Genomic DNA, 12,556 nt, shown 5'->3' on the forward strand with positions numbered 1-12,556 from the left:
AAAGGAATCGTTGCTCTCAGAATCCAAGGTTCTGTTCTTAATTTCTTTCTTTCTTTCTTTTTAATTACTTCAGGATAGGGAAAGAAGTTAGGTCATGATACAACCGTTAGAGAGACCCAGATATTTCTGCATTCTTATGTTCTTTGTAGGAGAGGCCTTTCTGCAAAACTCTGTCTCCTATTGCAATGTTGCAGACATCTGATACATGATGTTAATGACTTCCTCCAGGACTTCTGCATAGCAGGTGATAGTCTCTTGCCTCTGTGAAGTCAAATGGTTTCCTGGCGTTCTCAGGGGGAGTTCAAAGCCTCAAGATAGAACACCATTAAGAGAAAGAAGTAGTGTAGGAAGTGGCCTGCTCTCCCTCCCTTCTTTCTTTACACACACACACACACACACACACACACACACACACATACACACACACACACTCAACCATCTGCCTAACTCCTTCCAGATACAACTCAATCTTCCTCAACTCCTCCCATCCTTATATCCTATTTTTTTTTTTAAATAAGCCACTAAAGTGCAGTTTAAGCTACCCTTATATTTATGACTCTGGGGCCATCTGTTAGAACATGGTAGACTTACCAGGGCACACATCCTTAAAGAAAACCAACTTTCCCTCCCCTAGGACTCATCCACTGTCAATAGCTCTTCAGTTAGAATGGAGGCTCACGATTCCTTCTCCATTCCATCATGGGTGTTGACTGTCTTCATCTTGTCCAGGCCATCGCAGGTGCTGTGAGTTCATCAGTGCAGTGTGGTCCTGTTATGTCTAGAAGACACTGTTTCTCTCTTGCCCCAGCTCCAGTCTCTAGCTTTCATGCTCTTTTCACCCTGCAATGGTCGCTGAGCCTCGGAGAAAGAGACATGATATAGATGTTCCGTTTATGGCTGAGCACGCCACAGATACTTTCTTGCATTTTGACAAGTTGTGAGTTTCTGCCTTAACTGTTGTCCATTGCACAAGGAAAACACCCTGATGAGATCTGAAAGCTGCATTATCCTATGGCTATAGAAACACAACTCTAGAGGGTAGTTGGATACTATGTCCTCTTAGCTGAATAATAATAGTAGGCCTACCCCCTACTAAGTAGGGGCTTGTAAGTTCATCAGCCATGTATTCTTGGCCACATTTACACTACCAGACGTGTGCTTCCTCTTATAGAGTGGGTCTGAAACCCAAGCAGAGAGTGATTGGTTACCCACATCACATTTATGCCACGATTACACCCAAGGGGCATCTTGCCACACTGGTCATTGCCATTCATTGGGTTCACAGCTGAGCAAGACTGACTCTTTATCTCAGCAGCCTACATAGCACCTTCCAATACTATGCAATCTAGCTAGCTGCATATTCACTACTACTAACTTGATTTTCAGAGATCAGTACTTTTCATAGACATGCAGACTCAGTTCTAGAGGGTGCCACCTATGTTCTGAAACTATCAAACTGTGAACTATAATAACCACCTTGGAATTTGGGACTGTTCCATCTAGTAGGTCTAGTAGAGCATTTTAAAAAAGTTCCAAAGTGATTGACTTCTTCACAGTTCTGTTATTACTAGTTAGTGAGTCTCCTGAGTCATATTTTGGTCCTTGAAATTTTATATCCAGAGCGTTCTAGAAGATCTGAGAAACTGGGCAAGGGGTGGGGGGTTTGCGGGCGCTAACTTGCTTCCCTGAGTGGATTAAATGACACCCTCTGTAAGATCATTCTCTACGAGTCTGGCTTAGTGGAAAGCTGCAGACAGGGTGGAAATTGGGAGCTTGTGACACACAAAATTCAATTTAAGTTGCCCAGAAGTGTGGGGAGCATTTACTCACAAGCTGGAGGAAGACATCTAAGAAGCAGATGGTCCTAGTGAGTCACATGTCGGAGCACCATAAAGGTCACACGCGGAGTAGAACCCTCTCTCAATGTAAAGATGGCCAGAACGAATGGACCCATTGGTTCTGGGAAGCCAGGGTACCTCTTTTTTGGAAGGCATCTTGCTTAGCATTTCAGGCAGGCCCTGGGCTTTGACGGAATGGATTTCTGTGGAGCTCAGGTTGCACCATGACTTTTACACAATCTGCCTCTGCGAATCTCAGTTCCCTCATCTGCAGAGTGAAAACATGGACTCCACATTCCACACAGGGGACATCAGTCTGGAGGGAAGGGAAGAAGGTAGATTCTAGAGATATCCTGGGCACATTTGCCTGATGCTCTCTGCAACCTAGGGAGATTGCTCAGAGTTGGAACTACAGAAGATGTAATGGAGAAATAGAAGATTCTTTTCATCTTCTGTTCATCTGTGTGTGGAGATTTTTCCCTTTCTGGAGTAACGGTTTACTAGAACTCACAGCTGTTCATTATTTTAATGTTTTCATGTTGAAAGTTTCAGTGTTAAAAGAAAACACATGCTGGGTGGTGGCGGTGCAGACCTTTAATCCCAGCACTCAGGAGGCAGAGGCAGGAGGATCTCTTTGAGCTTGAGGTCAGCCTGGTCTACAGAGAGAGTTCCAGGACAGCTAAAACTACACAAAGAAACCCTGTCCTAGAAAAAAAAAATAGAAAAGACTTTTTAAAAAATGCAATATGATTGTGTTATATTAAAATATGTTTTTACTTTTTTGTGCTAGTTGATATTAAAAACTAAAAGAGAGTCAGTGAGATTGTTCAGTGAGGAAAAGTGTGTGCCAGGTGACTTGAGTTAGTCCATGGGACCTGTGAAAGGGTGCAAAGAGGACTGGGTCCATCAAGCTGTGCTCTGACCTCCCCATATGTGCTGCAGAGCCACCCATGATGTCTGCCCAACAGCAGTGAAAAACAATCTAGACAGAGTGAAGAGACAGAGCCAGGATCACCAGAAATGGTAACTGGATTTTTACCAGATCTGGACCACTCTGGATTACATTACTTTAAACCCTTAAGACCCTCTATAGAATCACCTATTTTTCATCTTAGAGGCTATTACTGTACTAGATTGTGGAAGGCGGTTCAGTGGTCTCTCCTGATCCCAGGAGAAATCTGTTCTATGACTCCTAGTACATGTCTGTCATGGCAATTGGCACTCTTCTGATACACCTGTCTGCCTTTTCTGATACACTTATAATTATAAGATACAATTTAAGAAATTGGCAACAATCACTAGTGATAAAATACATCAGTTAGGAGAGCATGCTGTAAAAAGTTATATGAATGTGATCTCTCTTAACTACTGTGCAGACACACTGGCTAAAAGTATGACTTACGTCTTGATCAAAATGGAACAGGGGAGCAATCAGTTTTATTATGCAAGTTAGAATAGCAGTTTCAAGTTTGTAAGTCATTGGTTTTTGGAATCTCCCATTGATATGTTTTGGGTTGTTGCTAACCAGATAACTAGAACTTCAGAGAGTTAAACTTCCGCTGTTCTGGGTCAACATGGGAATTCTAAAAAATGTTAATAAAGATTTCTATGAAATTTAGCTCTCTAGAGTGGCTAGAGTTTATAATCTAAAGATTTAAATTAGTTTTCAAGATGTTGAAAATCTCCCTAGAAGGCAGAAAACAAATTTGAGGGTGGGAAAGAATATTGGTTGGTTAAAAAAAAAAATCCCTCACTCGACCTTTGCTGTGTGGCAGATGCTAACTTCCGGTTCTAATTATGTTGTCTACAACCTGTTTGTATTTTGTTTTTCATTTTGGGTGGCCATTTGAACTGACTTTGTTTTTCTGTCCCTCGTTTCTTGCTGCCATTATTGTCAGTCACACGCAAGGCCAACAGTGAAGATAGAGTGAGGAGCTGCGGCTCTATCCTTAAGAATGGGGATATACTAGACAGAAGAAGAACAGGAAGTGGCATAATTTAAATATGTGTGTATGTGTACGTGTGTGCTTGTGTGTGTGTGCATGCGTGTGCGCTTGTGTGTGCACGCATGTGTGTGTGTGTGTGTGTGTGTGTGTGTGTGTGTGTGAGCGTATGTTTCTGTGTAGGCAGAGACCAGAGGTGTCAGATCCCCGTGGGGCTGGAGTTAACAGGCACTTGTAATCTCCTTGACAAGCAGTCTAAGAATTGACCTCTAGTCCCCTGCAAGAATGCCAATGTACTTTTAAGCACAGAGCCGTCTTCCCAGCCCTAGAAATGACATTTTGTAAAGGAGAAGGAAAAGCGCTTATAATTCCAGTCGTTTATGTCACTCTCTCCCTAATCCTGAAGCAATAGGGTCTACTTTTGGTTTGTTTGTTTGTTTTTTATGGTGAGTGATAAACAACTTGTTGGCATTAGTAGTTTCCCATGTTTTGATTTCTAGAAATGTTTAACATCTTTCCTGTTTAGTATTGCTGGAAAGTTATAAATAAATACTTTCTGGTATAAAAATTGCTCATTGTATACTGAGGAGAACAGCTTAAATGTGATTATAAAGAACTTTCCAGATGTGGAATGACCTCTGGTGACCTGAAGACCACCTTACTGCCTTCCACACCTTATCTGTGTCTCTCTGTTCATACAGGGACCTCAGATTCACAGTCACACCTTTCTCTGCCACAGCTATTGGCCTCCATTTTTAGGTGGGAACATAGACTTTACTGTTCATTCTGCCCATCCTTGTGATCTAAGACCAACCTTACTAAGACAGAGGCCATAAACACATGCTGAAAACTCCACCTACCCCGTGACCTGCCTGAGCACTGTGCTCACCTTCCAGTCTCCCTTCTGCCCCCTCCGTTGGGTAGAGATCCTAGGCTTCCACAAGCTCAATAGGACCTATTTTTAAAGAATAATAGTTTTCTTTTTAAGATTTTTTATTTTTATTTATTTATTTTTTTAACTCAATTTTATTTTACATACCAACCACAGCTTCCCCTCCCTCCTCTTCTTCTGTTCCCTCTCCCCAAGGAATGAATATTGTTTATAATGAATGTCAATAGCTTGTGTTTTTCAAGCACTCTTAAATTTATTTATGTATTTATTTATTGTGTGCCTATGAGATGAGAGAGAGAGAGTAGCACTCATGAGGAGGTCAGAATGTAATTTGTGGTAGTCTGTCATTTCCCTGTGCCATAATAGGCTTCAAGGGTCAAACTCAGGGAGTCAGGCTCGGGGACAAGCATGCTCACCCAACTGAGTCATCTCCCTGGCCCTCAAACATGACTTTTTTGTCTTTCTGTTCTTGCTCAATAACTCAAAATAATAATTGAGGTGACATATTTCCAACCTGTATGTGAGATGGTATGGTTAGATGAAAATATTTGGAGGAAGATTATAAAGATACATCTTTAAAATGTCATTTCAAAACAATCTCCAAGGTGAAGTTCCCTCTTATTAAGTTGCTATGATCTAATTAGAGCAATGTTCAAATGTCACCTCCAGTGTCTGTCTGGGTGTTTTAGGATTTCAACTTTAATACTGTTTGACAGCACTGTTTGTATGTGTGTTTTTCTGTCCCCGTAGGAATGGAAGACGTGACCTGTGACAGAACCGAGTTCTTGAGCAACTATCTGACTAACGTGGATGATATTACTTTAGTTCCTGGAACGCTAGGAAGAATTCGATCCAAATTTAGCAATAATCCTAAATGTAAGTTGGTTCTTCAAATATTAAGTAGTTCAACTAATAATCAACGGAAAAGGTAAAGGCTTATTCTCTGAAGCTAGAGAAATTCTAGTTGGGCTTCAGTTTTTCTCATCTGATGATAAAGACTTGTAATCTATGAAGACTCTTGCGAACATTAACCAATGTGTAATTGGTTAGCTAGACAGGAACCAAGAGTGGTTCTGGGCACAGAGCAGCAATGACCAAACATTTGCTCTTATTTTTATCATAAAAAAATTGCACTTAATTTGAAGCATGTTTACAATATAAATATCTATTTATAGGGGTGAGTTTTCTGGCATCAAGGATAGACTGGTCCCTCTGGTGAAGATAGAGTTTCACAGTTGACAGAATGAACATGTGTACCTTCAAGTTCTCTAGTACCTCCAGGCTCTTTCCTTTTCTCAAAGTGCACATGAGAGGAAACATACTACATTCTTAGAGTGTTAACTATTCTGAAAAATTGGAAATTAAAAAAACCTAGAAGAAGTATGAGTCTTTGTTTGAACCTGTTTTGCATGTTGAGGGTGTGATATGCCACTAACACAAACTTTCAGTCTGTCTCACTGCCATCTAGATTTTGAAAACCATGTGGATCCTCTTTTAAATTCTTAAAAATCCTTTTTTTCATTGTATATATTAATGGTGCATGGCATTATGTCACATAGGGCATTTTCATATGAGCCTATATTCTACGTTTCTAAATATATATAGTTTTACTTTAGACATGCTACGTTAAAATAGAACGTTCAGAATAATAAACCACTGACATCAAGCCCAAAGCTTTGGAAACTTAAATTTTTCCTAAGCTATGTTCCTAAGTCAACACAAATGGGATGTATTCCAGAATGTTGTGAAATCAACAAAATATTGGTGTTTCTTACTTTTTTTCCATGTCCTTTTCTGTCCTTTGTAGCCCCAGCACCTTTGCTCCCTTGGACTGGATACGAGCCTTTACCTCTTTATTTAAGCCCTTGGGTTTGAAAGTTCATTTCTTTATTTCAAAAAGCATTTCTGACATCTGTAAATGTAACGGGGAGACTGCGTAGATGAGCTTGTTGGGGACCTTTGGGATCACAATACCAATAATGAAATATTTGTGCTCTCCATTCATTTGGGGAGAGACAGTGAGGTGGGCAACGAAGAATACAAGGGTGGCCTTATGCTGCTGTTCACTTTGCAGCTCTTCCAGGTTCTCATTGAGACAATGGACAAGCCTCTTCAGCACTGTGGCTCAGCTTCCTCAGGCATAGACTAAGGGTTATGGGATGATTGAATGAGAGAGTGTGTAAATGTAATTTTGTTGTGTTGTGTAGTCAAAGCTCTGTGTTGAATACCAAGATGTGGTGTTGGCTTTATCATTGTCTCAGATGAATACGAACACAATTTATTAAGTACCTCCAGTATCCTTGTGTGATATATATTGCCATTCTATTTATGGGCAGTAGAAGTCAACGGCAGAGAAAGGGTTGAAGGAACTGGCTCAGAGGTGGCAGTAAATGGCAGAGAGAGCTAGGGTTAGAACCTGGATTTGCTGATTCTTTTAAAAACTTCAATTATATCTATTTATTGTGTTTATAAGTATGTATGTATAGATATACAACAATGCCATTTGCCATCGCCTCTGTGTGGAGATCAGAGGACAGAAAATTTGTGGGAATTAGATTTCCCTCTGACATTATGGTCCTGGGAATGAAACTCAGGTTGTCAGGCATGGTGGCAAGTATTTTACTGGCTGAACCAGCTGGCCAACCCCACTTGCTGATCCTTAATTCTCATTCAAAATGGTCTGGGCGGGATGAAGTGATGATCAGTAAAAGCGGAAGGGCTGGTATTTCCTAAGAATTTTCTGGGATGTGCCTAAGGATGAGGTTGTTCCATGTTGTTAATTATTTAAACCAGCAGTTCTAGACCTGTGGGTCACAACCCTCTTTGCAAACCTCGATCTCCAAAAAATACATTGCGATTCATAACAGTAGTAAAATTACAGTTATGAAGAAGCAACAAAAATAAGTTTATGAGTTGCATCAACATGAGGAACTGCATTAAAGGGTTGCAGCATTAGGAGAGTTGAGACCACGGCTCTCACCTATCAAAGGACAAGGGTTTATTCTGTTTAGTTTCTGGAAAGACTGTGATTCACAAGGCCAATGAGTGCAGAAGTGTGGGGCCTGGCTGGCTCACTGGGACCTTGTGCTGTGCTCCTTTGTGCAAGATCCTACACCTTCTAAAACCACTTGGCTGAGTGAGACCTCTGATAGCCCCTGTATCCTGGCATCCTTACGAACGATCAGACAGAAAGGCCCCAAAGCTCTCGGAGAGAAATAGGTGCACAGCATGGACTCAGTTATTATTACCGTGATTGCAGCTCTTAAAACCTAAGTAGAATGGAATCAAAGCTTTTCCCTTTGGGTTTCAGAGCTTTAGGACTAAGTTCCTGAAGACAGTATTTAGCGTGTGCATGTGTATACTTTGAGGGAACCCTCATTTTCCTCAAATATGAACAATTGTTTGATTGTTTATTGAGTGCTTACTAAGCACCAAGCCCTGGGGATTACAGCAGGGAAGGATATGCACAAGCCTAGCTCCGCTGATGTTTCTGCCCCTGGGAGGCCTGCCCTGGGAAAGCCGGATCTCTCCTGAGTACTGCTTTTCCTCTTCTGATTCTATAATGACAGATTGAGGCAAACCTCTTCTTTTAAAAAAACAAAACAAAACCCAAGTGGCCTACAATCTCTTTTTCCGCACAGTCTGTACCGAGGGGCACCCTGACAATAAGACCCGGCACACACGCACACCCATTATTTACATAGTTGTACTTTAAGCTAGTTTGAGTGTAGGCTGAAATAGTCTTTGTCTCCTGGTTGTGAAAAAAAAAAAAAAAAAAGAAAGGCAGTACACACTTGAGCCTGCAGCTGGAAAGGAGTGCTCACCTATGTAATTAGACCTCTGATGTCACCACAGAAACAGCTCGCTTGCTGCCTTAGGAAACTCATCTTGCAGCAAAGGGTTGCTTGTTCCAAAACCTTGCAGAGAAACAGGAAATGACGGTAATAAAAGACCCCTGAAAACGACCAGCTCAGTTCCTGACATGTAATTGCACACAAACTCAAGTGGGTGCTGCACAGGACTCGGCCGGGAAAGGTTGAAGCAGGTTACCCGGCGGTCCTCCTGTGCTGCGGGAGGAGGACCGACTTCCCTTCCAGGTGAAGAGCCCTGCATCTTGCAGGGCAGATTGCTGCAGGATGCGTGCCACTTGTTGCCCGCCCTGTCGCTGAAGTATTAAACACCTGCACTCAATTATCATTCGTTCAAAACGACACTGAATGGGGTGGAAGCGTTAAGTCTCTTGCTGTAAAAATCACCTCTCTTCATAATTAGGTTTTGATACCTTTCTCCCTTTCTTTGCACAGATGACCCTAAAGCCATTATTGCTAATCTTACGGTAAGTGTTGCAAACCGCTAGGCCTCTGCCCTTGGAGCAGCTGCTACAGCTCACCTTCCCATGTTTGCCTTCCCTGTGGGTGGTTAGGAACAATTTCCTCACTGACCTGCGGTCCTGTGTATTTGTTTCCCCTAAGCTTTCAAAACTTCTGGCCCGTGGTCAACTGTAGACTCCCCAACAGTCTTGGTGATGACACAAACTGAGGCTTTGTTCTTCCTATTAAGCTCAGAAGTATTTGCTCATAATTAATCAGCTCTTCACTCACTCTGAAACAGATCTGTCCTCATCTTATCTGCCCCCTCCATCCCGCAGGTAGAGACTTCAAAGCGCTTGAACACCCCATCAGATAGGGTATGCCTCTTCTGCTCTCTTCCCACTCCTTCTCCCTCTCCTTGACTTGAGGCAAGTGGGAAAAGCCTTGAGTTTGGAACCACCCACAGTTTTGGGCTCAAGAGTCAGGAATTTATCTCAAAAATACCCCAGGTTCTCTGATAACCTCTGATCTCTTTCTATAACTGTCTACCTCCCTTGGAACCTATTTGCTTGTAGCATAAATTATTTAATAGGGGATAGCAAATTCCATTTATTCACTAACTGTCTTCTTGTTGGACTAACACTGCCTTCAACTCTCAGGACACAGACTAGCTAAGCATTTTTTTGGTAGAAAACATCCCTCTGTGACACCAATATTCACTTGTATTTCAGTGTAAAAAACCAGATCAGCACTTTAAGCCTTACATGAAACAGCACCTTCCCAAACGTTTGCACTATGCCAACAACAGGAGAATAGAGGATATCCATCTGTTGGTGGATCGTAGATGGCACATTGCAAGGTAAAATGGGGAGCCTGTGTCTGTCTTTTCAAGCACTTTCCTGTCATCTGGAAACCCTTTGGTTCTTGGTCTTTATTAACAAAAATCTGGATTGGAAATAATCTCATTTGGAAATTTTTGTACAGTAAATAATCTATGAGACGAGAAATAATACATCTCAAGTTGCTGGGTCTTTTCTCATAAATTTCTGTGCCCAAGTTTTATGGAGACAGTCTAGGCTTTTTTTTCTGCTTGAACAACTCGAAATACAACTAAGGCCTTGCTGATGTGGTCTTGGTTGACATGATTGCCTATAGCTGTGTTTGTAGAAAGTCCCTGGAAATGTTAGTCTTGAAACCTCTGTTGCTGTGGACATGTTTTACATTGCTTAAAACATAACTGATGTCTGCCTTCTTCTGAACTTCAGAAGGCTCTCCCAGATCATGAGAACCAACCACCCTTTGCTTTGGGATCTGATGCAGAGCCGGGACTTCTGCCACTTCTAAAGAGTCAATGACTGCAGATTTAGTCATTCTTAGGAAGACTTAGAAGTAGAGTATTCTCAGGCATTTTTTGCTTTAACTCTGACCTTAAGACAAGCCTATGAATATGCTTATAGTACTAATTGAATAACTATGCTGGATACTTGAGCTGGGCAGTAATTTATAATAGCTAATGGCTAAACATGGGATGATAATGAAAAACGTTGGTCTTCTAGGAGCTTTGTCTCCACATGAAACACTTGGACATTTAATCTACTATAACTGTAAAAGACCAAATAGTTAAATATGTGGGATTATGCAAAGACAGATATGAAACCCAGAAATCATTGGAACCATGTAAAACAGACGGGATTCCAAGTTATAGAGATGTGGCCAAAATATCTTGGCTGACTATGTCCTCTGTCGTGGCACCTAGGGAAAGAAAAAACGATGCAGTTGTCTAGTTTATATAAAAAACCTGTGTCTTGGAGCAGAAATTAAGTGAAAGATGATACTAGTTGAGCAAGCAAGGCAGGTGCTAACTCTTCTGAAATTCACTCTTGCTTTGTTGAGTATCACTATTCTAAATCCAAGTTACTCTTGGGTGGAAACCTATTCATTAGATTTCTTTGTTTTCCCAAGCATTAGTCTTCACTGATATGCACCCTGCCTGTAGTTAGGCAATACTTGAATTATTAAGCATCAAAATTTTGGGTGGTAGAACAGTTCACAAAACAGTTCTGTAAAAGGTGTCTTTGTGTCACAAAACGTGAATTTAAGCGATTGTAATGTCTTCCAGGCAATATTTTCATTACTTCTAAATACATGTTCTAGGTGAGGCCATACTTTTGTTAGCTATGCCTTGGTTAGTGTTAAATTGGCCACTTCATGAACTCTGGTCTTACTATCCTGCTGGGTAAGTTTGCATACGCCACAAACTGATTCAACATTACGAGTTTAAAGATGCCTTCTGTGTTTTGGGACTGAGCCTGGTGAGCACATATCAGGGAGAGCTCTTCAGTCCAAGAAGGAGACAATGAGAGTATGTGGACCTTTCAAAATTTCCCATTTAACCTGGGGTGATATGCAAGGCAATAACACCAGAGGAATGAACAGAAGTAGCTGTCATTGCTATTGGAATGCTGCAATTAAGTCAGAGACAATTGGGCTTCAGACAGGCCTTTTCAGGGATCCTATGTACCTCAAATTTGCTTTCTATCAGCATGATTTGGGGCAGAATCCCAACTGATCATAAAATTGTTTCAATGTAGGAAACCTTTGGATGTTTATAAGAAGCCATCAGGAAAATGTTTTTTCCAGGGTGACCATGGCTTTGATAACAAGGTCAACAGCATGCAGGTATGACCCCAAGACTGAATTGAAACTGAGTTCTCTGGGGGAGGGGATCACAGGGCTTATTCAGACAGTAGAAGAGACCGTGCTCATGATAGCAGGGATGGTTAACTATGTTTCTCTTCTTTTCTTTTGGAAGACTGTTTTTGTAGGTTATGGCCCAACTTTTAAGTACAGGACAAAAGTGCCTCCATTTGAAAATATCGAGCTTTACAATGTTATGTGTGGTAAGTCACTTGTTCAATCAAACTCGATGAATCAATCTTTGGCCAGTGAATTTCCTTACTACTAGAAAAAAATATGAGGAGTCTATTTTCTACAACCACCTCTCACTAAAAAAAAAAAAAATGTAACTTGCCCATTGGTTCAAAGGACAGAATGTCACCCCCTTCTAAGGCTTCTTTGTGTCCCTTCAACAGTTGACTAATGGGGAGTTTTCATAGTGTTGCTGTTGGCAGCCGTTGGCTGATCCAACATAACATTACAGTTCGACCCCGTTGGTCAGAGACCCGATGAAGCAAGAGTTCCATGCCGGCAGAGCGTTCCCCCACCTCCTGCTCTCACATTGCAGCCCAGTGAAAGTTTGGCCAGCTTGCATCCCAGCCAGCTATTTATGTGCTCCTAATTATTTTTTTTCTTTGAGCTTCTCGTTGCTGAATGAGGACAGCTTTTCCTATTTAGTAAGGGAGTGCCAGTCTGGTGGTTAGAGGGGGAGACTGAAAGTCGGGTCTCCTGGGTTCTTTCCCTAGGTTGGCTGCTTGCTCGCTACTGTCCCACCTCTCGGCTTAGGCAAGTCACTGTATGCCCACTTGGCAACCATTCACTTGCTGTGAAATCAGCCTGTTCATCCCTTGGTAGCCCGTCAAGGCACATGGTCAAAAGCTACTCATGTCCTCACAC

The 12,556-nt window shown here is 41.6% G+C and overlaps 1 protein-coding gene across 8 annotated transcripts in view; it reads left to right on the forward strand.

Annotated features, from left to right (window-relative positions):
* Positions 1 to 12,556, forward strand: part of Enpp2 (ectonucleotide pyrophosphatase/phosphodiesterase 2) — a 108,267-nt gene that overhangs the window by 72,995 nt on the left and 22,716 nt on the right. For all 8 annotated transcript variants that reach the window (XM_075961011.1, XM_075961012.1, XM_075961016.1 and 5 more), the window contains 5 exons: positions 5,424 to 5,549; positions 8,978 to 9,009; positions 9,715 to 9,842; positions 11,575 to 11,662; positions 11,796 to 11,883. In XM_075961011.1, coding sequence (XP_075817126.1) covers positions 5,424 to 5,549; positions 8,978 to 9,009; positions 9,715 to 9,842; positions 11,575 to 11,662; positions 11,796 to 11,883 — 462 coding nt within the window. The remainder of the gene's footprint in view (positions 1 to 5,423; positions 5,550 to 8,977; positions 9,010 to 9,714; positions 9,843 to 11,574; positions 11,663 to 11,795; positions 11,884 to 12,556) is intronic.

The sequence above is a fragment of the Microtus pennsylvanicus genome, chromosome 2 (assembly GCF_037038515.1).
Source record: "Microtus pennsylvanicus isolate mMicPen1 chromosome 2, mMicPen1.hap1, whole genome shotgun sequence".
Taxonomy (NCBI): domain Eukaryota; kingdom Metazoa; phylum Chordata; class Mammalia; order Rodentia; family Cricetidae; genus Microtus; species Microtus pennsylvanicus.